Source organism: Schistocerca nitens, chromosome 5, assembly GCF_023898315.1.
Source record: "Schistocerca nitens isolate TAMUIC-IGC-003100 chromosome 5, iqSchNite1.1, whole genome shotgun sequence".
NCBI classification, from domain to species: Eukaryota; Metazoa; Arthropoda; class Insecta; order Orthoptera; family Acrididae; genus Schistocerca; species Schistocerca nitens.
In genome coordinates, this window is record NC_064618.1 from 851,151,202 (window position 1) to 851,178,009 (window position 26,808).

Consider the following 26,808-nt stretch of genomic DNA (forward strand, 5'->3'; position numbering starts at 1 on the left):
TTCAGTCCGGAACCTCGCAGCTGCTTCGGTCGCAGGTTCGAATCCTGCCTCGGGCATGGATGTGCGTGGTGTCCTTAGGTTAGTTAGGTTTAAGTAGTTCTATGTCTAAGTCTAAGATGATAATAATAATAAATGCGATTAAGACTGTCCTTGAATAAATGATTAATCATACTAATCACTGCTTCATCTCCACAACCATGTTGTCCAAAAATCTAAGTCTAGGCGACTGATGACCTCAGATCTTAAGTCCCATAGTGCTTAGAGCAATTAGAACCATTTTTTTATATTAAGTAACAAAGATCGGTGACGTAATGAATACCTTGAAATGGCATTGGGCTCGTCAGGTCGCCAGAGAAAAGAATGGCAGGTGGTCAAACAAATACTAGACTTAAGTCCTGTTTGCCAAAGGACACCAAGGACAAGGCCGCCGCACAGGTCGAGCAGAGACTTCAGATAGGCAGTCGGGTTGAACTGGCAATGGGAAGCTCAAAATCGGCAGAAACGGATGAACCTGCAAGGATCCGATGTCGCACGCCGGCTGAAAGGAGTAATGTCAACAAGTGACCAACTGACTGATGATAGTCATACAAGGTCTTGGAGGCCTTCCATTCAGCGCCTCACCTTCAACTTATCCTTCCCTCCCCCTCTGAACACAGTGTAGCCAGCTTTCTTTGCCAGTATCGGATACAACATATTGCATAATGCGTGGAGGATTACGACCCCGATTGGGCTTGCCAAAATGTCGCGGGTAAGACTTTACGCCGGGGTTACATTGCGCGCACTCTCTGACCCCGACGTTTCGAGACTGCAGGAGTGTAAGCCGTCCACACCAGATCTTCAGACGCCGGTCACTCAGGTCCGTGTGGGCCCCGTGGAATCGAGGGGGATCGCACGGCCCCCGCAGTTGGCACGCAGTGGCGGGTTGCGGCGCCGCCGCCTGGGGCAAGGCGGGCGCCGACATTCGGCGACGTCACGCGCGGCTATATCGGACGCTGGGGCGTGACGCGGCGGCGTCGGCGGCGGCGTCGCGGCGGCAGTGGTGCGCGGGGCGGCAGCGCGGCTGGACGCGTCGCGCCGCCATGGGGAGCCAGTGCTGCAAGGCGGACAAGCACGCCGGCGCCGGCGCCGCCTCCTCGCAGGCGTCCATCGGGTGAGCGAGCCGCCGCGCCCTCCGGCGGTCTCTTACACTGTTCCGCTTCTGGTGACTGTTGTGTTAGCGAATTCACAAATGCTCTTATAGATCGCAACAGGTTGGTGTAGGCCGTCGGGACAGAGATGGGAATCCGTGGAAGAAACAGACGTAGTGCTCCCGACGGCCAGTTGGGTAAACTTGGCGCACTTCTATTTGAAGAAGACAGCGCAACTGTGATGCTGTCACCGACGTACATCTGACGTGGGGATCGCGAGTACAAGATGGGAGAGAAGCGGGTGCTTATAGAGAGATTTTTCCTCGCTCACGAGCAGACAACACAGCAGTCGGATTTATGAATTTTTTTTTATATTTTTATATGTGAATTTTAGAACGGATGCAATTCTCAAAAATTCTCGAGCAAAAACGACTTTGACGTTTTCTGAGCGTCTTTAATACCTTAAGATAGGGTCCAAATTTCGACATCCAGTGTGGCTCTGTAGCAGATCTTCACCTGCCCCGTGAGTGGCCTGGCTTTAATTCCCGGCCGATGACATTTTTAAAAACAAGTGCATGTTCTACGAGCATTTCCATGAATTGCAAAATACGTGAAGGTGTAAAAGAATTCGATAGTGCTTGAGACAGGTATTTGCTGGATCGCTGGTTCGAGTCTCGTTTCAGTCATTTTTTCGTTTTTTTCTGTTCAGTTCGAATACCTATGTCATTTAAATACAAAATTGATGAAATATCTGCTAATTAACGTATATAAGTGTCATTTTTATGAATAACGCACGTCTTCTTATTCTTGATTATGTATCGCACATAAAGTTTAATTGCAAATATAAATTCTGAATTACCGATATTTGATAAAAGATTGTTAATAAAGGTGTTTTAAACTTAAAGAAAACTACGAACTTAATTTTTTCATCCCGTTTTACGCTTCTCGAAAATACTCATGGTACATCCACTTTTTTTAAAAAAATTTACCACCGTCAGGAATCGAACCGTCGCTCTCCACGAGGCGAATGAACATTCTACCACGGAGCTATGCCTCCAGTGCAGTAAACCACCCTGCTTTCGGGTATTAAAGACGCTTGGAAAACTTCGAAGTCAATTGTTGCCAGAATTTTTGAGAGATGTATCGAACGGCTTTTGGCGACTCATATTTGCGTTCTGAAAAGAAAAGAAAAAGTACAACCATCCAATTGCCGTGTGGTCTCCTTGTCAGTGCACCAATGGAATAGGAAAGAAAATCCTTAATTGGTGGAGTGTATCCTGCGCAGTGTAATTTGCAGTATATACACGCTCGAAGTGTAGATGTACATGAATCATGACGGCTATTCGGAAAGTAAAAGTTCAGTTTCCATAATGAGGGAACAATTTCTTTTTTCCTATTTCTTGTCACTACTCTTTATTCCGTTGTTTTTATCACGTACTGAAACTGTCCGAGTCTCAGTTGGGGCACTGTGATGTTCGAAGAGTAACTTCTACAGCCAGTGACGATTCAGTAGCCTGCATGCAATGTGTGAAATTCGTTCTGTAATTCGTTTTCTGCATGCGGGGTGCTAAGTAGCTGTTTCAGTTAATTACCAATTTCTTTCTGTTTTAACTACAAATGTAATGAATGGAAAAATTGTGCGATAAATTTCAAGATGGAGAAGCGATGCAATGAAAAGAGGCGGGACAGGTCATCTGTAGGTACAAATTAAGTGGCTCAGAAACTTGAAGATCGACAGGTGGTAAACCGTCAATGCGGTTAACAAACAGTGCTTCGAACTGTCGGCAACATATTGCCGTAAAGCGGCACCGATATACTGGCTGGCAACACGGCAAGTGTTTTGACCTGGAAGCACTGAACGAAGGCTCAAAAATACGCAAGATAGTGCCTCCTGTCCTTCGGGAAAAAATCGAGACAGTTTAATGCAGTGCAGTGTCAAACCGAAAGAATGTGGATGTCTCATTGTACGGCGGAGAAACGTAGAAAGTTAATACTTGAAATATTTTCTGCGCTTTGTATCTGTAGTTTCCGCATGACCTTCATACTATGTTGACAGTTATGACATCGATTCAGTTTACTGGAAATCAGAGATTCTTCCTTGAATGACACATCAACAAAAGCGTTTATAACGGGAATGCAAAGTCATATAACTTGAAATGGATGTGGGTGTTATGTCGGAATGAGAACATAGACTATCTGTGTTTCGTGCTGTGAAAATGTCGTTCTATTTACTGTCCTGCTTTAGTGCAACAGGTGAAAGAGAGGGACTTATCAAAACAATGGATTTATGACGTTCATTTGTAACTTTCTCGCTTGGTTTTTCAGTAATACAAGGAAAGATCTAAACGTTTCCTCTTCTCATTCGTTCAAATTAAAATTTCAATGTATTTTAGTAAGCGACGCCACTTAGGTAAGTCAGCGGAGACTTTAATGTAAACGAAACTGGTGACAGATTTTGACTGTCGCTTGTTTAAAAGAGTCATTTTAATACACTAAAATTAGAAAACCTTGCAAGTGTATAATCAGATTATGAGCTTATTTGCTTGATGCTGTTTTTGACCTTACAGTAGGTCTTAGTTTGAAGATGTCGTAGGTAACACGAGTGTAAGTCCTGAAAGTGGTATAAACTGTGCTCGATGTTTCACAATTCAGCATAGAAAGCGAATGTTGTTTTCCCTCTAATCTTTTATTTAGGACATTGGAATGAACTTGTAATCAAAAAAGCACACTTGAGTAGGCAACTTGCCAATGGTTTCTATCGACGTTGGTGTGTGGATTATAAGAGATAAATCTGTACCCTGAGTGTGCATTTAATGAGAGATTAGAAAGTGAACTACCACGTTTGTGTTATAGTCGTTTAGTCTGGAAATGACAGGCAAGAAGAAGGTTAAAAGCAGCACCAACAAATGGTCTACAACACTTGACAAACATCGGGTGTCCCTTGAGTCTTCTAGAGTCTCCATCCTACGTCGTCATCATAAAAAAATTCCATACCCTAATTTCTAGGACCCCCCCCCCATGAACCATGGACCTTGCCGTTGGCGGGGAGGCTTGCGTGCCTCAGCGATACAGATAGCCGTACCGTAGGTGCAACCACAACGGAGGGGTATCTGTTGAGAGGCCAGACAAACGTGTGGTTCCTGAAGAGGGGCAGCAGCCTTTTCAGTAGTTGCAAGGGCAACAGTCTGGATGATTGACTGATCTGGCCTTGTAACAATAACCAAACCGGCCCTGCTGTGCTGGTACTGCGAACGGCTGAAAGCAAGGGGAAACTACGGCCGTAATTTTTCCCGAGGGCATGCAGCTTTATGATTAAATGATGATGGCGCCCTCTTGGGTAAAATATTCCGGAGGTAAAATAGTCCCCCATTCGGATCTCCGGGCGGGGACTACTCAAGAGGATGTCGTTATCAGGAGAAAGAAAACTGGCGTTCTACGGATCGGAGCGTGGAATGTCAGGTCCCTTAATCGGGCAGGTGGGTTAGAAAATTTGAAAAGGGAAATGGATAAGTTAAAATTAGATATAGTGGGAATTAGTGAAGTTCGGTGGCAGGAGGAACAAGACTTCTGGTCAGGTGACTACAGGGTTATAAACACAAAGTCAAATAGGGGTAATGCAGGAGTAGGTTTAATAATGAATAGGAAAATAGGAATGAGGGTAAGCTACTACAAACAGCACAGTGAACGCATTATTGTGGCCAAGATAGATACGAAGCCCACACCTACTACAGTACTACAAGTTTATATGCCAACTAGCTCTGCAGATGACGAAGAAATTGAAGAAATGTATGACGAAATAAAAGAAATTATTCAGATAGTGAAGGGAGACGAAAATTTAATAGTCATGGGTGACTGGAATTCGAGTGTAGGAAAAGGGAGAGAAGGAAACGTAGTAGGTGAATATGGATTGGGGGGAAGAAATGAAAGAGGAAGCCGCCTGGTAGAATTTTGCACAGAGCACAACTTAATCGTAGCTAACACTTGGTTTAAGAATCATGAAAGAAGGTTGTATACATGGAAGAACCCTGGAGATACTAAAAGGTATCAGATAGATTATATAATAGTAAGACAGGGATTTAGGAACCAGGTTTTAAATTGTAAGACATTTCCAGGGGCAGATGTGGACTCTGACCACAATCTATTTGTTATGACCTGTAGATTAAAACTGAAGAAACTGCAAAAAGGTGGGAATTTAAGGAGATGGGACCTGGATAAACTGAAAGAACCAGAGGTTGTACAGAGTTTCAGGGAGAGCATAAGGGAACAATTGACAGCAATGGGGGAAAGAAATACAGTAGAAGAAGAATGGGTAGCTTTGAGGGATGAAGTAGTGAAGGCAGCAGACGATCAAGTAGGTAAAAAGACGAGGGCTATTAGAAATCCTTGGGTAACAGAAGAAATATTGAATTTAATTGATGAAAGGAGAAAATATAAAAATGCAGTAAATGAAGCAGGCAAAAAGGAATACAAACGTCTCAAAAATGAGATCGACAGGAAGTGCAAAATGGCTAAGCAGGGATGGCTAGAGGACAAATGTAAGGATGTAGAGGCTTATCTTACTTGGGGTAAGATAGATACAGCCTACAGGAAAATTAAAGAGACCTTTGGAGATAAGAGAACCACTTGTATGAACATCAAGAGCTCAGATGGAAACCCAGTTCTAAGCAAAGAAGGGAAAGCAGAAAGGTGGAAGGAGTATATAGAGGGTCTATACAAGGGCGATGTACTTGATGACAATATTATGGAAATGGAAGAGGATGTAGATGAAGATGAAATGGGAGATACGATACTGCGTGAAGAGTTTGACAGAGCACTGAAAGACCTGAATCGAAACAAGGCCCCCGGAGTAGACAACATTCCATTGGAACTACTGGCGGCCTTGGGAGAGCCAGTCCTGACAAAACTCTACCGTCTGGTGAGCAAGATGTATGAAACAGGCGAAATACCCTCAGACTTCAAGAAGAATATAATAATTCCAATCCCAAAGAAAGCAGGTGTTGACAGATGTGAAAATTACCGAACTATCAGTTTAAAAAGTCACAGCTGCAAAATACTAACGCGAATTCTTTACAGACGAATGGAAAAACTGGTAGAAGCCGACCTCGGGGAAGATCAGTTTGGATTCCGTAGAAATACTGGAACACGTGAGGCAATACTGACCTTACGACTTATCTTAGAAGAAAGATTAAGGAAAGGCAAACCTACGTTTCTAGCATTTGTAGACTTAGAGAAAGCTTTTGACAATGTTAACTGGAATACTCTCTTTCAAATTCTAAAGGTGGCAGGGGTAAAATACAGGGAGCGAAAGGCTATTTACAATTTGTACAGAAAGCAGATGGCAGTTATAAGAGTCGAGGGACATGAAAGGGAAGCAGTGGTTGGGAAGGGAGTAAGACAGGGTTGTAGCCTCTCCCCGATGTTATTCAATCTGTATGTTGAGCAAGCAGTAAAGGAAACAAAAGAAAAATTCGGAGTAGGTATTAAAATCCATGGAGAAGAAATAAAAACTTTGAGGTTTGCCGATGACATTGTAATTCTGTCAGAGACAGCAAAGGACTAGGAAGAGCAGTTGAACGGAATGGATGGTGTCTTGAAGGGAGGATATAAGATGAATATCAACAAAAGCAAAACGAGGATAATGGAATGTAGTCGAATTAAGTCGGGTGATGTTGAGGGTATTAGATTAGGAAATGAGACACTTAAAGTAGTAAAGGAGTTTGCTATTTGGGGAGCAAAATAACTGATGATGGTCGAAGTAGAGAGGATATAAAATGTAGACTGGCAATGGCAAGGAAAGCGTTTCTGAAGAAGAGAAATTTGTTAACATCGAGTATAGATTTAAGTGTCAGGAAGTCATTTCTGAAAGTATTTGTATGGAGTGTAGCCATGTATGGAAGTGAAACATGGACGGTAAATAGTTTGGACAAGAAGAGAATAGAAGCTTTCGAAGTGTGGCGTTACAGAAGAATGCTGAAGATTAGATGGGTAGATCACATAACTAATGAGGAGGTACTGAATAGGATTGGGGAGAAGAGGAGTTTGTGGCACAACTTGACCAGAAGAAGGGATCGGTTGGTAGGACATGTTCTGAGGCATCAAGGGATCACCAATTTAGTATTGGAGGGCAGCGTGGAGGGTAAAAATCGTAGGGGGAGACCAAGAGATGAATACACTAAGCAGATTCAGAAGGATGTAGGTTGCAGTAGGTACTGGGAGATGAAGAAGCTTGCACAGGATAGAGTAGCATGGAGAGCTGCATCAAACCAGTCTCAGGACTGAAGACCACAACAACAACAACAACAATTTCTAGGAACAACTCGGAAAAGATCAAAATAGTCATTCATGAATTGCTGCTATTTACAAATAATGCAAGCTCGAGTCCATTGTCACATCGATATCAAATTCGTTAGAGACGTAGCACTTGTTCACTAGGAAAAAGCCGGAAAGTGATATCGATCCTGTGCTTGTTGGTGGACTATCACTGTATTTCGCGTGAATTACGGAATCCACGGACAACATAAGTCAAGGCGATTTAAAATCCGATACTCCCGAATACGAGTGTTGTACCATAACCACCATTGCTTTCTTTCTCGCTACTTGCTCACTCTGGTTTTAATTCGAATCAGTGCCTGCTAGCTTTTATAACACTGGACCTTTGAGCTTATGTGGTTAGCAAATAACGAGGTCAGTTGGATAAACCAACTAGCGCAGTTATCCACGCAGGATGAGGCGGGTAAACAGGAAGTCAGGCACATGGGTTGGACCTCCCTTGTTCACCCGTGTGGCGCCTTCTGGTGTGTTTAGACAGCTATGCTGATCAGACAGCCACGGCTTCCAGAATGACGGAAGGAAATTTTAGAGTAGTAACAGAAAAAGGGAACTCCAGTACACAGATTTCTGTTCTGCAGCGAAACGTAGAACTATATGTCAGCTGGAATAAGGAAGGCGCCGTGTACTACGAAGTATTTCCGCGGATGTAATCGTAAATGCTGACATTTGTTTCGAATAACTCTGACGGTTGCAGTCACAGCTAAAAGAAAACAACAAATATAGTTGCATAAGCGCTGCTGTAGCACCGCGAAGCATCGAAAGAGCCACCAAGATGCTTCCTCCATACTGCCTCGACCTTCCACTCTTACACTACTGGGTATTCTACTCTCTACGGAACTTCATTAGATGAAAAAAAATGAAGTAGAACGAGCATTTCAGACCTTACAGCACGGAAAAGTGATAAAGAAATTGAATTTCAAGCTTAATTGTACATTTCAGATAATTGGACCTAACTCTAAGATTCTGTTTGATCACTTGCCTCCTAGTAGAGTGTTTTACGTTTTGCTTTGAAATGTCGGCTATTTCGTCTTGTGGAAGTCACTGGTCACGTGGCCGCTCACCTGAGAGCGTCACCGCGCTGCGCCCTAAATTTACCCGCGAGGCGCGCATTTATAATGCGCCCCTCCACCGACCCCAGCCGAGCGGGGAATCTCTTGGCCCGAGAGCCGCGGTCTTCGCCTGCAACAGTTCGTTTTAGCGTGCGTTACAGACTGAAGAAGGCTGCTTTACGACGCACTTTTGGTGCAACTGACACGCAGGTTAAAAGAGCAAACTCTCACTCGCTAATACAGCAGTCTTTTTAAATGAAAATATTGAATATTGGATAGATCTGCGGAGGACTTAATGACCTTTACTTAGATTTAAAGACGCACAGCATAACGAAGTCCACATTCACTTTCAAACTGCGTTTGCCATTTTGTTTTGTAGAATAATGCGACTCAGAAGTTCAATGCTGCATCCATCAAAGTGCGTAACCGCGATCCCTAAGCACGTACACGACTGGCCATTAAAATTGCTACACCAAGAAGAAATGCAGATGATAAACGGGTATTCATTGGACAAATATATTATACTAGAACTGACATGTGATTACATTTTCACGCAGTTTGGGTGCATAGATACTGAGAAATCAGTACCCAGAACAACCACCTCTTGCCGTAATAACGGCCTTGATACGCCTGGGCATTGAGTCAAACAGAGCTTGGATGGCGTGTACAGGTACACCTGCCGATGCAGCTTCAACCGATACCACATTTCATCAAGAGTAGTGAGTGGCGTATTGTGACGAGCCAGTTGCTCGACCACCATTGAGCAGACGTTTTCAATTGGTGAGAGATCTGGAGAATGTGCTGGCCAGGGCAGCAGTCGAACATTTTCTGTATCCATAAAGCCCCGTACAGGACCTGCAACATGCGATCGTGCACGATCCTGCTCAAATGTAGAGTTTCGCAGGGATCGAATAAACGGTAGAGCGACGGATCATAACACATCTGAAATGTAACGTCCACTGTTCAAAGTGCCGTCAATGCGAACAAGAGGTAACCGAGACGTGTAACCAATGCCACCCCATACCATCACGCCGGGTGATACGCCAGTATGGCGGTGACGAATACACGTTTCCAATGTGCGTTCACCGCGATGTCGCCAAACACGGCTGCGACCATCATGATGCTGTAAACAGAACCTGGATTCATCCGAAAAAATGACGTTTTGCCATTCGTGCACTCAGGTTCATCGTTGAGTACACCATCGCAGGCGCTCCTGTCTGTGATGCAGCGTCAAGGGTAACCGCAGCCATGGTCTCGGAGCTGATAGTCCATGCTGCTGCAAACGTCGTCGAACTGTTCGTGCACATGGTTGTTGTCTTGCAAACGTCCCCATCTGTTGACTCAGGGATCGAGACGTGGCTGCACGATCCGTTACAGCCATGCGGATAAGATGTCTGTCATCTCGATTGCTAGTGATACGAGGCCGTTGGAATACAGCACGGCGTGCCGTATTACCCTCCTGAACCCACCGATTCCATATTCTGCTAACAGTCATTGTATCTCGAACAACGCGAGCAGAAATGTCGTGATACGATAAACCGCAATCGTGATAGGCTACAATCCGACCTTTATCAAAGTCGGAAACGTGATGGTACGCATTTCTCCTCCTTACACGAGGCATCACAACAACGTTTCACCAGGCAACGCGGGTCAACTGCTGTTTGTGTATGAGAAATCGGTTGGAAACTTTCCTCATGTCAGTACGTTGTAGGTGTCGCCACCGGTGCCAAGCTTGTGTGAATGCTCTGAAAAGCTAATCATTTGCATTTCACAGCATCTTCTTCCTGTCGGTTAAATTTCGCGTCTGTAGCACATCATCTTCGTGGTGTAGCAGTTTTAATGGCCAGTAGTGTATCTTCATAAAAGCGAGGAAACAAGACAGTGTGTAGGCGTACTAACTAGCACGAGTGCGCATTTTAAGCCTAACTTTTCTCCCTGATGCGATGAGCAAGAGAAAATGACATACAGGTGGCCTCGACACCAAACTCCTGTCGATATTTGTTACACTGGCACATGTTGCGCAGTAAAGCAATTACAGTGTCTGCGTATTACTTTGTATGGACGAGTTGTTGACGTAATAACGCTTTACCTTCTTCTTATAGACGGATAAACCTAACTTCAACGCCGCCATAAAATTCTTGGAGTTTCGTGGTTCATCGCCAATAGAAATTCATCCGAAGTTGTGACTGTATTTCAACAGCTACAAAATAGATGGCAGAATTGTAATGCGGGCGTCCTAGTGTTCATGACGATTTACGTGAAGGACCTCCTGTAACTGCAGCCTAAGATGAAAATGTGGAGAAAGGACGCAGTTCGACACTGAACAATTGCCAATTACAGACGTATGTAACAGTATTACACCATTATTAATGTAAAAAGGCGTTCGGTACTATTTAGAGATTAACAACGAGAGGGATTGGTGCAAAGGCAGTACATAATCAATAACAAAAATCCTAGGATAGAATGTCTCCAAATAGGTTGCAACAGGGTTTAGTTTCTGAGACGCTTTGCTTCCTCGAGACCAATAACAAATGACAGGTAACGAAATGGCTTTTCGTCACGTATCTCCATCTGTGCCATTGTGATTAACGGAGACGAATCAAGAATAAGTTCGCTGTATGTCTTGATTGTGCTTCATACCTAGTACTAAACCCGATCCTGATGTTTATACATTAATGTGATAAAATTTTTCATCTTTAGGTCTTAGAAACCGAGAATGCCATTAAAAATAAAAATGGTGAGGCCTTTTAACAACGTACTATATGACAGCAAATTCCTACAAGAAATTCTAACCACTGCCGCGCGGGGATAGCCTTGCCACGGTCCGGGCGGCTGCCCCTGTCGGAGGTTCGAGTCCTCCCTCGGGCATGGGTGTGTGTGTTGTCCATAGCGTTAAGTTAGTTTAAATTATATTAAGTGTGTAAGCCTGGGGACCGATGCCCTCAGCAGTTTGGTCCCATAAGACCTTACCACAAATTTACAAATTCTACGGTCGCAGGTTCGAATCCTGCCTCGGGCATGGATGTGTGTGATGTCCTAAGGTTAGTTAGGTTTAAGTAGTTCTAAGTTCTAGGGGACTTATGACCACAGATGTTGAGTCCCATAGTGCTCAGAGCCATTTGAACCATTTATTTTACAAATTCTAACTACTGAAATCAATGAACGTGTCGCTGTTACGGATATTTCATTGCTGAATGGATATGTTGCATCCGTCAACAGCGTCTTCATACTCAACGAAATTTTTGTTTTCAGCTGCACTTAACGTCAAGTTTGCACCATCTGCGCCCTTAAGTGAATGGGTATGCTTGGAGCAAAATTCGAGCTCTAAGGAGAAAGTGAAAGATATTCCAGTCCGTTTTGTCCATTATTAGTGTTATTCCGCAGTGTCGTGAACTGTTATGGCCTAAAGAGATTTGTTTTGGACGACGTTCAGAAAATGGCTCTAAGAACTATGGGACTTAACATCTGAGGTCAGCAGTCCCCTAGACTTACAACTGTTTAAGCCTAACAAACCTAAGGACACAATACGCGTCCATGCCCGGGGCAGGATTCGAACCTGCGACCGTAGCAGTAGCGCGGTTCCGGACTGAAGCCCCTTGTACCGCTCGCCCACAGCGGCCGGCTTAGGACGATGTTCCACGTCATTTGTGATGAGTTATAATTGTTTCGGCAAATTACATTCCCTCTGTAAACAGTAATCGGTTTCCTGAAAGTTCCTGTTCAATAAAGCAGTCGTACAGTGATGTTTCATGTGAATGTGGTTTTAGCTGTCTCACGATCACAGGACGAGAGACTCACCGTGTCTGCAGCTGTTTACGGTTAAACGATGTTACCCATAAATTTCCCCAGTGTTCTGTATATTACGCACTGGTGAGACACAGTGTTCGTAAGTACGAACAAATGCTGCACCTCCTGTCGACTTATCAGTCTGCCTCAGTCGGCAGCTGTTTCAAACTACGAAACAGATCCCGCCGACAAAGATATGTGGCTGCCCGTTGTTCTGCGCCCGTCTATCATGAGGTGCAGCCCCTCAGATCTGACGCAGCAGTCAAACAGGAAATAACCAGAAATAGCGACTGCAGTCGTTAACTGCGCCCATGGACGGAGTTTAGTCTGTTGCGCTGTGTGTGGCATTGCTGCGAGTAAACGGGCGAACATGTTTACACCGAAGCCTGTCTCACAAACGTCGCGCCCTCTGCTCCGTGGTTGCTATAGCGTCTACCTCACTAGCTTGTTGCTCATACTTTTGTTTCTCTTTATGGATCGTTACTGACAGGCTGTTGTGCCCAGCTCAAGACTGAGATTCACCAAATAGCGCATGGGTTACTTGCAGTTTTTTACCCCTTTCTCCTTCTATCTTGTTGTTGTAGCTGTAGTGTTCGATCTGGAGACTGGTTACAGGCAGCTCTCTACGTTAGTACATCCTGTGCTCCATCAGCGGGTAACAACTGCATTCCTGTAGCTACTCGAGCAGCCATGTGATGACATCTGCTGCGACAGTGGATAGAAACTGACAATGTATTGTCTGAGCGAGATTTTCTCTCTGCAGCGGAGTGTACACTGGTATGAAATTTGCTGGCAGATTAAAACTGTGTGCAGGACCGAGACTCTAACTCGGAATCTTTGCCTTTCGCGGGCAAGTGCTCTATTAACTGAGCTACGCAAGCACGACTCATGACCTGTCCTCACAGCTTCAATTCTGCCAGTACCTCGTCCCCTACCTTCCAAACTTCACAGAAGCTCTCCTGCCCGCGAAAGGCAAGGGTGCCGAGTTCGAGTCTCGGTCCTGCACACAGTTTTAATCTGCCAGGAAGTTTCAATGTATTGCCTGTCACTGTGTCACTGTCAGCCAGGAAGCTTCATCCACCTCATATTCTTCTGTCCATGAAGACATCAACCTTCTTCGTTTACTGCAAGTGGACCTCCTCGTAAACTGAATATGTAATTAAAGAACAGACCAGTAATAGCCAGTAAGGGAAATTAACTCTAATTATATTTTTTGAGGTTACTGAGCAACAGTCATAGGAATGAAATTTTCACTCTACAGCGGAGTGTGCGCTGATATGAAACTTCCTGGCAGATTAAAACTGTAAAGTTTGGAAGGTAAGAGATGAGGTACTGGCAGAAGTAAAGCTGTGAGGACGGGGCGTGAGTCGTGCTTGGGTAGCTCAGTCGGTAGAGCGCTTGCCCGCGAAAGGCAAAGGTCTCGAGTTCGAGTCTCGGTCCGGCACACAGTTTTAATCTGCCAGGACGTTTCAGTCATAGAACAGTTTTTAAATGAGCACGTCGCCATTTGATTGTAGTTTATTTAATTACGACACAGGTTTCAGCCTTTTAAGCCATTTTCAAGTGATTGAAGGACATCAAGCCCAAAACTGGCGATAAATTAAAAAAAAATTTGCCCCACATGAAATGCCAGGTGTGAAATCGTCATCTTGTAAAAAGATCAGTAAATGATATTGGGAGCATGTATTCACTAAAACCAGGTTTCCTTTGGTATATGAAAGATGAAGACATGACCTTGAGTTGTAATGGTGAAATGACTGTCATTCTGAGACAATGTTTTGTCGAGCCCATTCACAATTCTGAGTGACTTGGCAAGCAGCTACCTTGCTGTACGAAAAGTAATAAAATAGTTGAGACATCAAGATGCAATGGGAACTGAAGAGGATTGTGTTCAATCCCTAGAAAGGCTGAGATTTGCTGAACCGTGATGAATTCAGTAAAGGGAAGATGTTAACCGTGAATTCCGAAATACGATGAGAGAGACAGAGGTAGAACGATGACGCTTACCGCACTGGCGTGGTGCCGGTGGAGCGCGGTGCCGGATGCTGGCAGTGCAGTCGGTGTGGTTGCGTGGTAGCAGCCAGCACAGCGGGTGGGGACGTGCTACTGCAAAACATGCTAAACAGTCTGGACTGCACTCACACAAGGCTGTTGCCAAGGTAACGGAAGACAACACTTGTGTATCTGCACTACTACTACTACGAAATTAAGTTTTTCTTGATACCTCCTATCAACCTATCTCTTCGCTTAATCAAATATTGTTTTTGATGATAAAGTGGTACCGTCAACTACCTTGGAGGCGACCTTAGAACCTAAACACGATTGTTCTTTTTATTACAGAAGTTTATTTGCCCAGATTGCATAGAAATACACAATGATTACTAGTTTCAGCTAAATTAAATCTGGTGGCAGCTCAAAACAAAATGTATTCCGTTGATTGCCTCATAAGTTTCCCGTCAGATGCCAACAAGGACACAACATAAAAGGATATTATACGCGTCTTATGTATTTCATTTGTGACTGTCGCGCACTGTTTGCACGGCTATTCTCTTATTGTATGACGCGAAACAGTAAAGTGGAATATGGTCTCTATAACGAATATTTACTTAAAATTTGTATGCATTTTTTGTTGGTTTGACTTTAGAATTTACTATGCTCGTTGCTTTATGTACATTACAGTTGTGGCCAATTAATGTGAATAGTCGACAAAATGGATTGCCCCTGTAAAAATAAAAAAAAAGGTATACAAATGATCTGAAGATGGCGATTTAATTTCAGTGAAACTATTACTGAATGCGCATTTTTATGCGATCTGACCGAATCAACGTTTCTAATAAGAAGAACAACCGTGTTTAAATTCTGTACTCCCCATGTAGTTCTCATTGAATTAGCAGCATCATTTTTTAAAGTGTGCTGTGACCTCGGTTATATTAGTGTGTAACACAAAGGTGCTTTACTTCATTAAATAGAAAAAAATTATATTATTTGCAACACGGTTAAGTAAGATCATATTTGAGTAGGGATCTGTCATTATAAATATTGGTGAAGGGCAGTTTCAGGGCCACATACTCTTTCATGGTGCTGAGGGAGAGAGAGAGTCAGAGAGAGGAAGGGAAATATGAAAATACTGAGATAAAAGAAGAAATCATAAGGAGAATTCTGCAGGAAAACTATGAGCAATAGGACACACGAGTCCTATTCAAACAGCTATCGATCTAAAAGCTGATACCGTTATCGTTTCTTACCTCGTTCTCTTCCGTCAATGTGTGAAAACGCAATTTTCCACTCAAAGGGACACCGCTGACTCAATTGTAGAATTATTTAAGACTCGCATTTTTCTTGGCTGTAATAGTACAAGTCTGCTTGGCCACCGGTACACAAAAGACTTCACCGTCTGTATTTATCCCACCTGCATTAAGGAATTATTACTGTTAGCCACACGTTTTTGTATTTTTTTTATACAGTAATGAATGATATGTGAGAGCCTGGCGGGACACGTGATTCTATACAGTAGTGTACAAAGTGAGCGAGCATTTTCGAAACTGGTAACTGAATCTCCTAATACCTTGACATTACAAGGGAATGGAGTTGTTTGGGTGAAATAGAGTTATTTTTGTTCTAAGGAATAATAATAGGTGAAGAAAAAATGATCAATGCATTCTACTGGGAAGTAGCAGTTGGCAGTAGCCTGCAACAATGTCGCGGAAGCTACAGTTTTATTCACTTTGCATCGTTTTAGCTTCTTTCAAATTGAATGATTAATAGATTCAATTATTAATCGTGTTCGGTAGATCCCATCAAAAGGAAAACCTTCAGGTGTGTGGAACACTTCAAGCTATACATTAACGTAACACAAAGAGAACATGTCTCCGCAATATCCTTTCTTCCGGGAGTGCTAGTTCTGCTAGGTATGCAGGAGAGCTTCTGCGTAGTTTGAAAGGTAGGAGACGAGGTACTGGCGGAATTAAAGCTGTGAGGACGGGTCGTGAGTCGTGCTTGGGTAGCTCATTTTGTAGAGCACTTGCCCGCGAAAGGCAAAGGTCCCGAGTTCGAGTCTCGGTCCGGCACACAGTTTCAATCTGCCAGGAAGTTTCATAATATACAGGGCTATTACAAATGATTGAAGCGATTTCATAAATTCACCGTAGCTCCATTCATTGACATATGGTCACGACACACTACAGATACGTAGAAAAACTCATAAAGTTTTGTTCGGCTGAAGCCGCTCTTCAGGTTTCTGCCGCCAGAGCGCTCGAGAGCGCAGTGAGACAAAATGGCGACAGGAGCCGAGAAAGCGTATGTCGTGCTTGAAATGCACTCAGATCAGTCAGTCATAACAGTGCAACGATACTTCAGGACGAAGTTCAACAAAGATCTACCAACTGCTAACTCCATTCGGCGATGGTATGCGCAGTTTAAAGCTTCTGGATGCCTCTGTAAGGGGAGATCAACGGGTCGGCCTGCAGTGAGCGAAGAAACGGTTGAACGCGTGCGGGCAAGTTTCACGCGCAGCCCGCGAAAGTCACGAATAAATCAAACAGGGAGCTAAACGTACCACAGCCGACGGTTTGGAAAATCTTACGGAAAAGGCTAAAGCAGAAGCCTTACCGTTTACTATTGCTACAAGCCCTGACACCCGATGACAAAGTCAAACGCTTTGAATTTTCGGCGCGGTTGCTACAGCTCATGGAAGAGGATGCGTTCAGTGCTAAACTTGTTTTCAGTGATGAAGCAACATTTTTTCTTAATGGTGAAGTGAACAGACACAATGTGCGAATCTGGGTGGTAGAAAATCCTCACGCATTCGTGCAGCAAATTCGCAATTCACCAAAAGTTAACGTGTTTTGTGCAATCTCACGGTTTAAAGTTTACGACCCCTTTTTCTTCTGCGAAAAAAACGTTACAGGACACGTGTATCTGGACATGCTGGAAAATTGGCTCATTCCACAACTGGAGACCGACAGCGCCGACTTCATCTTTCAACAGGATGGTGCTCCACCGCACTTTCATCATGATGTTCGGCATTTCTTAAACAGGAGATAGGAAAACCGATGGATCGGTCGTGGTGGAGATCATGATCAGCAATTCATGTCATGGCCTCCACGCTCTCCCGACTTAACCCCATGCGATTTCTTTCTGTGGGGTTATGTGAAAGATTCAGTGTTTAAACCTGCTCTACCAAGAAACGTGCCAGAACTGCGAGCTCACATCAACGATGCTTTCGAACTCATTGATGGGGACATGCTGCGCCGAGTGTGGGAGGAACTTGATTATCGGCTTGATGTCTGCCGAATCACTAAAGGGGCACATATCGAACATTTGTGAATACCTAAAAAAACTTTTTGAGTTTTTATATGTGTGTGCAAAGCATTGTGAAAATATCTCAAATAATAAAGTTATGGTAGAGCTGTGAAATCGCTTCAATCATTTGTAATAACCCTGTAGAAACTTAAACTGTAGATTGTATTGACAATAACCTATTAATATAATTCTTAACGCTATTCACTCTTGTACGACGTAAATTCAACCGAGTAAGTTAGTCAGAAAGCTGCTACTTCGAAAAAGCTACTGGCTCCTGTATATTTGCTTTTTACCTGGTCTTAGTATGTAGCTTAATACACGGTTCACTCACATAACCGTGATCACAGCCTATGTTCGACGTCAGCGTGCATAAACCACTCACAAACAGCAGGTGGCAGGAGTAGCGTGTCGCGGGGACGTGGAAAAGAGTGCAGTCGTAATGCGGAAACGAAATGATTTATCTGACGTCTGAACGTGTGTATGATCACTGGCTTTCTCGCCAAGGGTGGAAGCATTTCCGAAACGGCTAAGCCTGTGAAATATTCGCGTGCCGTAGTGTCTAAAGTATACTGTGCATGGCAAAATGTGCTATTCAGAACTGGAGCCGACGCAATTATGTTGCATCGCGGGCCATAGATGACACACGTGAACGACGGCTGCGGGGATGTGTACGGACAGCTGTTGAGCAACTGACCGCGTAGGTGAACTATTCTCAACAGATTCTGACTGAACACATACGACATAAGTCTCTTATACCACGGGCAAAAGGACCATTGTGCGAGGACTAAAACAATGTTTCACGTTTAGACCGCTGAACTTACCCTTCAGTATCTCCCAACCAACAATGGCATACGGCTCCCCCTTTTACTAGTAGCGTGACTCGCTGCGCTACGTACTCTGAGGTTGGCAGAACACTTCTGTCAACACTCTCTGAAGCTACTGGCGTAATATCGCGCCCTCTAAGGCTCCAGATATAGCCAACGTTCTTTGAAATACACTCCTGGAAATGGAAAAAAGAACATATTGACACCGGTGTGTCAGACCCACCATACTTGCTCCGGACACTGCGAGAGGGCTGTACAAGCAATGATCACACACACGGCACAGCGGACACACCAGGAACCGCGGTGTTGGCCGTCGAATGGCGCTAGCTGCGCAGCATTTGTGCACCGCCGCCGTCAGTGTCAGCCAGTTTGCCGTGGCATACGGAGCTCCATCGCAGTCTTTAACACTGGTAGCATGCCGCGACAGCGTGGACGTGAACCGTATGTGCAGTTGACGGACTTTGAGCGAGGGCGTGTAGTGGGCATGCGGGAGGCCGGGTGGACGTACCGCCGAATTGCTCAACACGTGGGGCGTGAGGTCTCCACAGTACATCGATGTTGTCGCCAGTGGTCGGCGGAAGGTGCACGTGCCCGTCGACCTGGGACCGGACCGCAGCGACGCACGGATGCACGCCAAGACCGTAGGATCGTACGCAGTGCCGTAGGGGACCGCACCGCCACTTCCCAGCAAATTAGGGACACTGTTGCTCCTGGGGTATCGGCGAGGACCATTCGCAACCGTCTCCATGGAGCTGGGCTACGGTCCCGCACACCGTTAGGCCGTCTTCCGCTCACGCCCCAACATCGTGCAGCCCGCCTCCAGTGGTGTCGCGACAGGCGTGAATGGAGGGACGAATGGAGACGTGTCGTCTTCAGCGATGAGAGTCGCTTCTGCCTTGGTGCCAATGATGGTCGTATGCGTGTTTGGCGCCGTGCAGGTGAGCGCCACAATCAGGACTGCATACGACCGAGGCACACAGGGCCAACACCCGGCATCATGGTGTGGGGAGCGATCTCCTACACTGGCCGTACACCACTGGTGATCGTCGAGGGGACACTGAATAGTGCACGGTACATCCAAACCGTCATCGAACCCATCGTTCTACCATTCCTAGACCGGCAAGGGAACTTGCTGTTCCAACAGGACAATGCACGTCCGCATGTATCCCGTGCCACCCAACGTGCTCTAGAAGGTGTAAGTCAACTACCCTGGCCAGCAAGATCTCCGGATCTGTCCCCCATTGAGCATGTTTGGGACTGGATGAAGCGTCGTCTCACGCGGTCTGCACGTCCAGCACGAACGCTGGTCCAACTGAGGCGCCAGGTGGAAATGGCATGGCAAGCCGTTCCACAGGACTACATCGAGCATCTCTACGATCGTCTCCATGGGAGAATAGCAGCCTGCATTGCTGCGAAAGGTGGATATACACTGTACTAGTGCCGACATTGTGCATGCTCTGTTGCCTGTGTCTATGTGCCTGTGGTTCTGTCAGTGTGATCATGTGATGTATCTGACCCCAGGAATGTGTCAATAAAGTTTCCCCTTCCTGGGACAATGAATTCACGGTGTTCTTATTTCAATTTCCAGGAGTGTACATACGCCTGCTACTTACTGTTTTATCTCTAGCAAGAGTTGTAAGAGAATCGCAAAACATCGCTGACGTGTAATTCTTCCGCGTTCTATGTGTGGCAGTTTATTCTCAGTGAAGAAAGTAACAGCCGTTTTAGAAATCAAAGCTGACATATAAACCAATGAAAAAGTCTAACTTTGCAGTTGAAAAATTGTCTCGTTATTGGACGAAAGACTACAGAAAATTTCCCTTGAACTGGAGCATTGTAGTCCTCAATCGATGTATTTCGACGGGCGAGGTACAGTTTTATTTAAGATACGAAAGTAATACAGTAGAGTATCTTTTTGAAAAAGTTGTCTTTCGCAATGTACAAAATGGTTCTAATGAAAATGGTGGCGCTATTACGTTTCCATAAGTCACTACTGTAATTACACCTTGCTGCGTTTTGCCTCTTCCCAAAGATACCTCCCTGTAGCACATCTGGCTGCCCGCATGGACGCATCTTTAATAGGTGTCGCTGTGGCTGTGAATAGAAACCCTTTCGAAAGACAGGAGTCAACATATTAAAGCTGTTGCTTATATGCACGACTCTTAATATTTCACACGTAGATTATGCGAATTGCATACCGAAAGTTGTTTTGTGTTTCTGTTTTCCTGATATTTCTCCACAACGACTCACTAGAAGTGCCAGTTATTCACATACCATTGTTGTTGGTTTGCCATATCCCAAAGAAGCAAAAGACCACTTCGAAAGAGATGCATCTTGCTACGTGAATAATTAAGGCGCAGGAAGGTACCTTGATTAACATTCAAATATAATGGGAAAACTGCTCATTTTTCGAAAAACGCCAAAGTCGACAGCTGGCAGTTTTCTTTGCCATAAATAAACTGTCTAAGCAGAGCTTTAAAATAGCCCGTTCATTGTCTGGCGGTTTTTCATTATGAGCACCACATCAGTCAAAGATTTGCACTGAGGGTTTACTTTCAGTAATGTTTGAAGCTCATGAAAGCTATTTATGCTCATATGACCTCTCCAGTGAAAAATCAGCTTCTAACGTTTTTGCACATGAATACGTTCCAGGGGTGTCGGAAGGTAAATGGAAGCAGTTGCTGGAAGATGGTTGGCAAATGGTTTGATGATGTATAGGACGGCTTGAGGTCCGTTCAATCTAGTGAAAGTTATTTTGGAAAAGCGAAATAACTGGGGCAATGCAGAGGAGTTGTAACTATTGCGTAGCATGTGCAATATCCCCTCAGCTTTTTACCCAGTTCGTGTTCAATGGTGGCCCTGCAAAGGGGGACGGACGATACAGTTAGATCAACTGTTTGTGTGCAGTTGAAGTTGAGTAGTTTTACCCGTTCGTAACGGAAATTATAGCACCTGCAGTTTCAAAATCTAACGTCAAATTCCAGTGATCGTTACGCCTAAGCATTTCATTTCCAAAAACTGGCATTTTAGTGTCACTGATGCAGTGACTATGCCAGTTAGCACAAGGAAACTGATTAAAGAAATTAAGTACTCTCTCGGGTCGTCGTGATCCTACAGCCACTACGCTGTACAGATACTACCAGACACATGAATACCTGGTCCATAATGAATCACGAACATTTATTCGTGAAGTACAGCGCGGGAGTCACATCGACTACTCGGACTTAAACGGTCAAAGATAGCGTATGAGACTTCAAGGCTTAATTTTATATCTTAATAATTTATTTACAAGAAACCATCTTAAATCGAAACTGGGTTTCGGAAGAAGCGTAAAATCGCGCTTGTAGGTTGCTACACATTATTGGAAAACACACAGGTTCATATTTTAGCATATACAGTGACATCGTTCACCATTACGTCGCACATGCAGGGAGGCTCTGGCACCAACAGCTGTTCGATTCAGTTCTGTATATTTATACGCTTCCCGTTAAAGCGCCGTACTACGGATGCCTTACGAATTCCTAATAACCTAATTATTTTCTAGTACAGTTTCACAACTGGCTTTAGACGTCATGGTGCGATGCTCCAACGAAAATGAATCACAAAAGTTGAGTTACTGGCACTTAGTACAATTTGAACTGATCGACGATAAATGTCTGTAAATACGAAGCTTTAACTGCAGTAACTGACGCCTAAAGTAGCTAAGCGATATTATGGCAGTGAACAGAACAGGTAGTGCGACCAGATATATTCTCCCATTCATTGTTGATATGATAGAAGTCCTGTACATGACTACCTAGCAAACACTTCGTCATTTTGGTCCAGAGAGACTGCTGCACATCGTTACCGTTAAGATTGCTGCACTCCTCGCGTTTCGCCGCAACACCAGCGTGACCCAGAAAGCGCTCGTCATTGGCCTGGTTGCGCACGCCAGTCTAGTTTCAAATCTTAACTATCTTGTATTAAGTGGTGACATCAGAAGCGAGTGTTTTTTCCACTGCAGGCCACTAACGTCACAAATTCGTGTACGCGTTACTTGTCTGAAACGTTTCTTGCTCTTTGTTGATATAAGAGCGAATCAAAAGTTTCCATTCGCGGGCGTTGCTGCAGCGTATACGCAACACAGGGCGATTAAGATACGGATACATAAGCACCCCACATGTAGGCTACGGGTTAGTGTGGCAGTGGCGTCTTTCCGACGTGTGTGCGCTACGTGGAAACGTGAGCTGTTAAAAGGTTATTGCCAAATGCGTGCAAACAGGACCAACGTGCTGTTACTCTTTCCTTGGCTGCCGAAGGACAAACACCGTTAGACATCCATCGGAAAATGTAGAATGTGTATGCGGCAGCATGTCAATTGAAAACCACTGTTGTGGAATGGTGTGCCAAGTTTCGTGATAATCGCGATTCGACACAAGACGCCGGTCTACCTGAGAGGGAAACTCAACGGGGAGACACTCGAGGTCCTGCCGTATAGTCCTCATCACTCACCATGCGGTTGTATGCCTTCGGTTCCTTAAGAAGGCCTTGAAGACTCGTGGTTCATGTCGGACGAGGACATGCAGCAGGCAGCTGCGGACTTATCCACGCAGCAGGAGACGGCGTTTTACTGAACGGGTATGTTCCACCTGGTGTGTCGGTTGGATGACTCCGTCAGTACACACGGCAATGTTGGTTGATTGGCATACCGACTCTAGATTTTGTGGCTCACGAACGGGAACTTTTTCATCACCCTTTATATGCCGCACAACTACCGAAAATTTAGACGTTGTTACCATTCATTGCAGCCCCCTGTGCCTAGCCGCTAATTGTAAACATAACTGCAGTACGATTTCTTAAACCGGTCTCAGTGTAAACATTCGTAAAGAGGACAGGCCTTTCCGTAGTCAACAAGTTAATTGTTGGGACAGTTTACAGTCCTGTATGTTCGACACACACTACTGGCCATTAAAATTGCTACACCAAAAAGAAATGCAGATGACAAACGGGTATTCATTGGGCAGATATATTGTACTAGAACTGACATGTGATTACATTTTCACGCAATTTGGGTGCATAGATCCTGAGAAATCAGTACCCAGAACAACCGCCTCTGGACGTAATAGCGGCCTTGATACGCCTGGGCATTGAGTCAAACAGAGCTTGGATGGCGTGTACAGGTACAGCTGCCCATGCACCTCTACACGATACCATAGTTCACGAAGAGTAGTGACTGGCATATTGTGACGAGCCAGTTACTCGGCTACCATCGACCAGACGTTTCAAATTGGTGAGAGATCTGGAGAATGTGCTGGCCAGGGCAGCAGTCGAACATTTTCTGTATCCAGAAAGGACTGTACAGGACCAGCAACATGCGGTCGTGCATTATCCTGCTGAAATGTAGGATTTCGCAGGGATCGAATGAAGGGTAGAGCCATGGGTCGTAACACATCCGAAATGTAACGTCCACTGTTCAAAGTGCCGTCAATGCGAACAAGAGGTAACCGAGACGTGTAACCAATGGCACCCCATACGATCAAGCCGGGTGATGCGCCAGTATCGCGATGACGAATACACGCTTCCAATGTGCGTTCACCGCGATGTCGCCAAACACGGATGCGACCATCACCATGCTGTAAACAGAACCTGGATTCATCCGAAAAAATGACGTTTTGCCACTCGTGCACCCAGGTTCGTCGCTGAGTACACCATCGCAGGCGCTCCTCTCTGTGATGCAGCGTCAGGGGTAACCGCAGCCATGGTCTCCGAGCTGATAGTCCATGCTGCTGCAAACGTCGTCGAACTGTTCGTGCAGATGGTTGTTGTCTTGCAAACATCCCCATCTGTTGACTCAGGGATCGAGACGTGGCTGCACGATCCGTTACAGCCATGCGGATAAGATGCCTGTCGTCTCGACTGCTAGTGATACGAGACCGTTGCGATCCAACACGGCGTGCCGTATTACCCTCCTGAACCCACCGATTGCATATTCTGCTAACAGTCGCCACCGGCGCCAATCTAGTGTGAATGCTCTGAAAAAGCTAATCATTTGCATATCACAGCAATTTCTTCCTGTTGGTTAAATTTCGCGTCTGTAGCACGTCATCTTCGTGGTGTAGCAATTTTAATGGCCAGATTTAAGGTTAGATGATTAACTTGTAATCTATATGTTACTGAGCAACAAAAGCAATAGTTAGCATTAGACGGTCTGAAGTTTGAGCTTTGTGCGAACATTTAACAACTGCCATGCAGGGGGCTGGTAGTATTACAGACATTCTTAGCTATTGTCCTTGCATGTTTGTAGTAAGTAATTACGCGAACTACAACGTTTTTCGTGACACATTGAGTAAAAGAATGCAATTAAACTCTGCAAGTTGGTTCGGCTTCATGATTTGACGAATAAATGCTAAAATTACGTTACCTGCCTGTTGGTAATAGCTGTGCTTGTAAATTGTATTATCCGTGTTGCATGATAACTAGTATTACTTCGTGAAGAGGTGCAATCATTTCCTTCTTTCTTTATTTCAGCTTCTAGTGGTGTTTATTTCTGCCTCTAGTGGTGTGTATAATGATTGAGGGACTCAGCTATCAATTGGAAGGGACAAGCTTTAAACTACTTTTCGGGCACCAATATCAAGATCTTACATGGGTTTCTTGAACACTTAAGGCGAATGCGGGGATGGTGTTTCTCTATTAATTTTTATTTGAGTCAGTCACTCATTTTCGTGCTACAACGTCAGTTTTCCGTCATTAATGAACTCGCTGTGGTCGGGACACTTTATGAACGGCAAACTGCACATTTGAAAGAATACTCAAGATATAATCTGCAATGACTGACTTATCGATCTGCATTTTTCTGTCCAGTATGAAGTACACGTATAACACTACAAGCTGTAAAATGTTCAGGGCAATCCCTTAGTACTGCTTGTACTATACACCAGATGAGCGGGGATGTTGATAAATAATGTGTGTGTTCTGGGTAGGTAACTATATAGCAGTTTGTTTCAGGTAAACTATTATCGGTTTGTTTCAGGTAAAGTATTAGCAGCATTTATTCATACAAACGTGGAGCACTTTCCGGCAGCTAAGAGCAGACTGAGCTTTCATGTAACGCTTCAGAGATATCACTAAATTTAACTAATATCTGCCAAAGATAATTACACAATGAGTCTGTACACAATGCAAAATTTAGTGCATAGTGTTGTTTTATCGTGTCATTGAACAGCTAATAAATACAGTAAAGAAAAAGGCTATTATTCACTGTTGAAATTCCTTGTTTATGATGTTTGTTACTGTACTGTAGGATCTATTAGTAGACAGATCTTTTTTTCTTGTCGTCTCAACAAAGTATTGCTAACATAATTGCGAGCGTAAGTTGAAGCACGTAGAGGACACAACGTTTAAGCCAAGGCAGCACTACGTTCAAGGTCTGCGCCAGATACTTGCTGAAGACGATTCTTACGCTGCGATTCATGCTGACGAAAAAATGAATTGAGCGTCTTTATAGATGAAACGCGTTTCATGGAAATGATTAAAGTGGGCGTAGGATGAGTGTAGCAGATATCGTTCACGTTTGCTCTAAAGGGAATATCCACAACTTTGTTATCGTATGGCGCAACTTTGAACTTTAGGGAACAACGAAACACAGTCCCTTTTAAATGTGACAATCAAGACCCTGATGGAGTTGAGTGTTTTCTAACCTTCTTTCCAGTTTTTTCGCCTCAATTGTGTGGAGAATATCCAGATGAGTACGACGCAACTAACTTTGTAAATACCATTTGAAAGGACTTTAAACAGATAATCTGAGCGTTTGATACATTCCAAAGGAAACTTTTTGTAACTTCAGTTTTTTTTTGTTCGTACTAACGGAGTTACAGTGTGTGCGTGTATTCGTGATCACGTGCCCACTTACCTTTCAATTTTTAATCGTTTTTATCTGAATTTCATCAGTGTAATAAAATTCATTGATTCTATGACTAGGAGAGACTTTCGAGATACCGAAAAAAGGGCATTGACCGATCTAAAGATATTACTTTTTCCCCTACAACCGTCTTGCAAGTTGTGTTTTCTCCATTGGAAATGTAGAATAAATTACATGAAGGAGCTAACTGTAACTCACTATACTCAATACCGAATGATTTCCCACGAAAAAGTAACAGATACTGATGACTAAAATACTCCAGTTTAATTTTGTATTGATTACGTTATCTTTCCTGAAAACTGGCACTATTTCTTGAATAGACGATAACGTTAGTAAGAATAGCAATCTAGATAGTCAAAATATTGTGTCGGCCACGCCATCGCTTCTCTGATTCTAAAAGAATTCCCAGCCGCATTTACTCATAAGCAACTGCGAAGTGTCTAAGTTTACTGAACCCAAAAATTAATCAAAAAAATGTTGAAATGTGTGTG

The 26,808-nt window shown here is 44.2% G+C and overlaps 1 protein-coding gene across 1 annotated transcript in view; it reads left to right on the forward strand.

Moving 5' to 3' along the window:
- Positions 1 to 1,051: 1,051 nt before the first annotated feature.
- Positions 1,052 to 26,808, forward strand: part of LOC126260759 (uncharacterized) — a 1,547,391-nt gene continuing 1,521,634 nt past the window's right edge. The window contains exon 1 of the mRNA XM_049958097.1: positions 1,052 to 1,150. Coding sequence (XP_049814054.1) covers positions 1,080 to 1,150 — 71 coding nt within the window. The 5' untranslated portion in view covers positions 1,052 to 1,079. The remainder of the gene's footprint in view (positions 1,151 to 26,808) is intronic.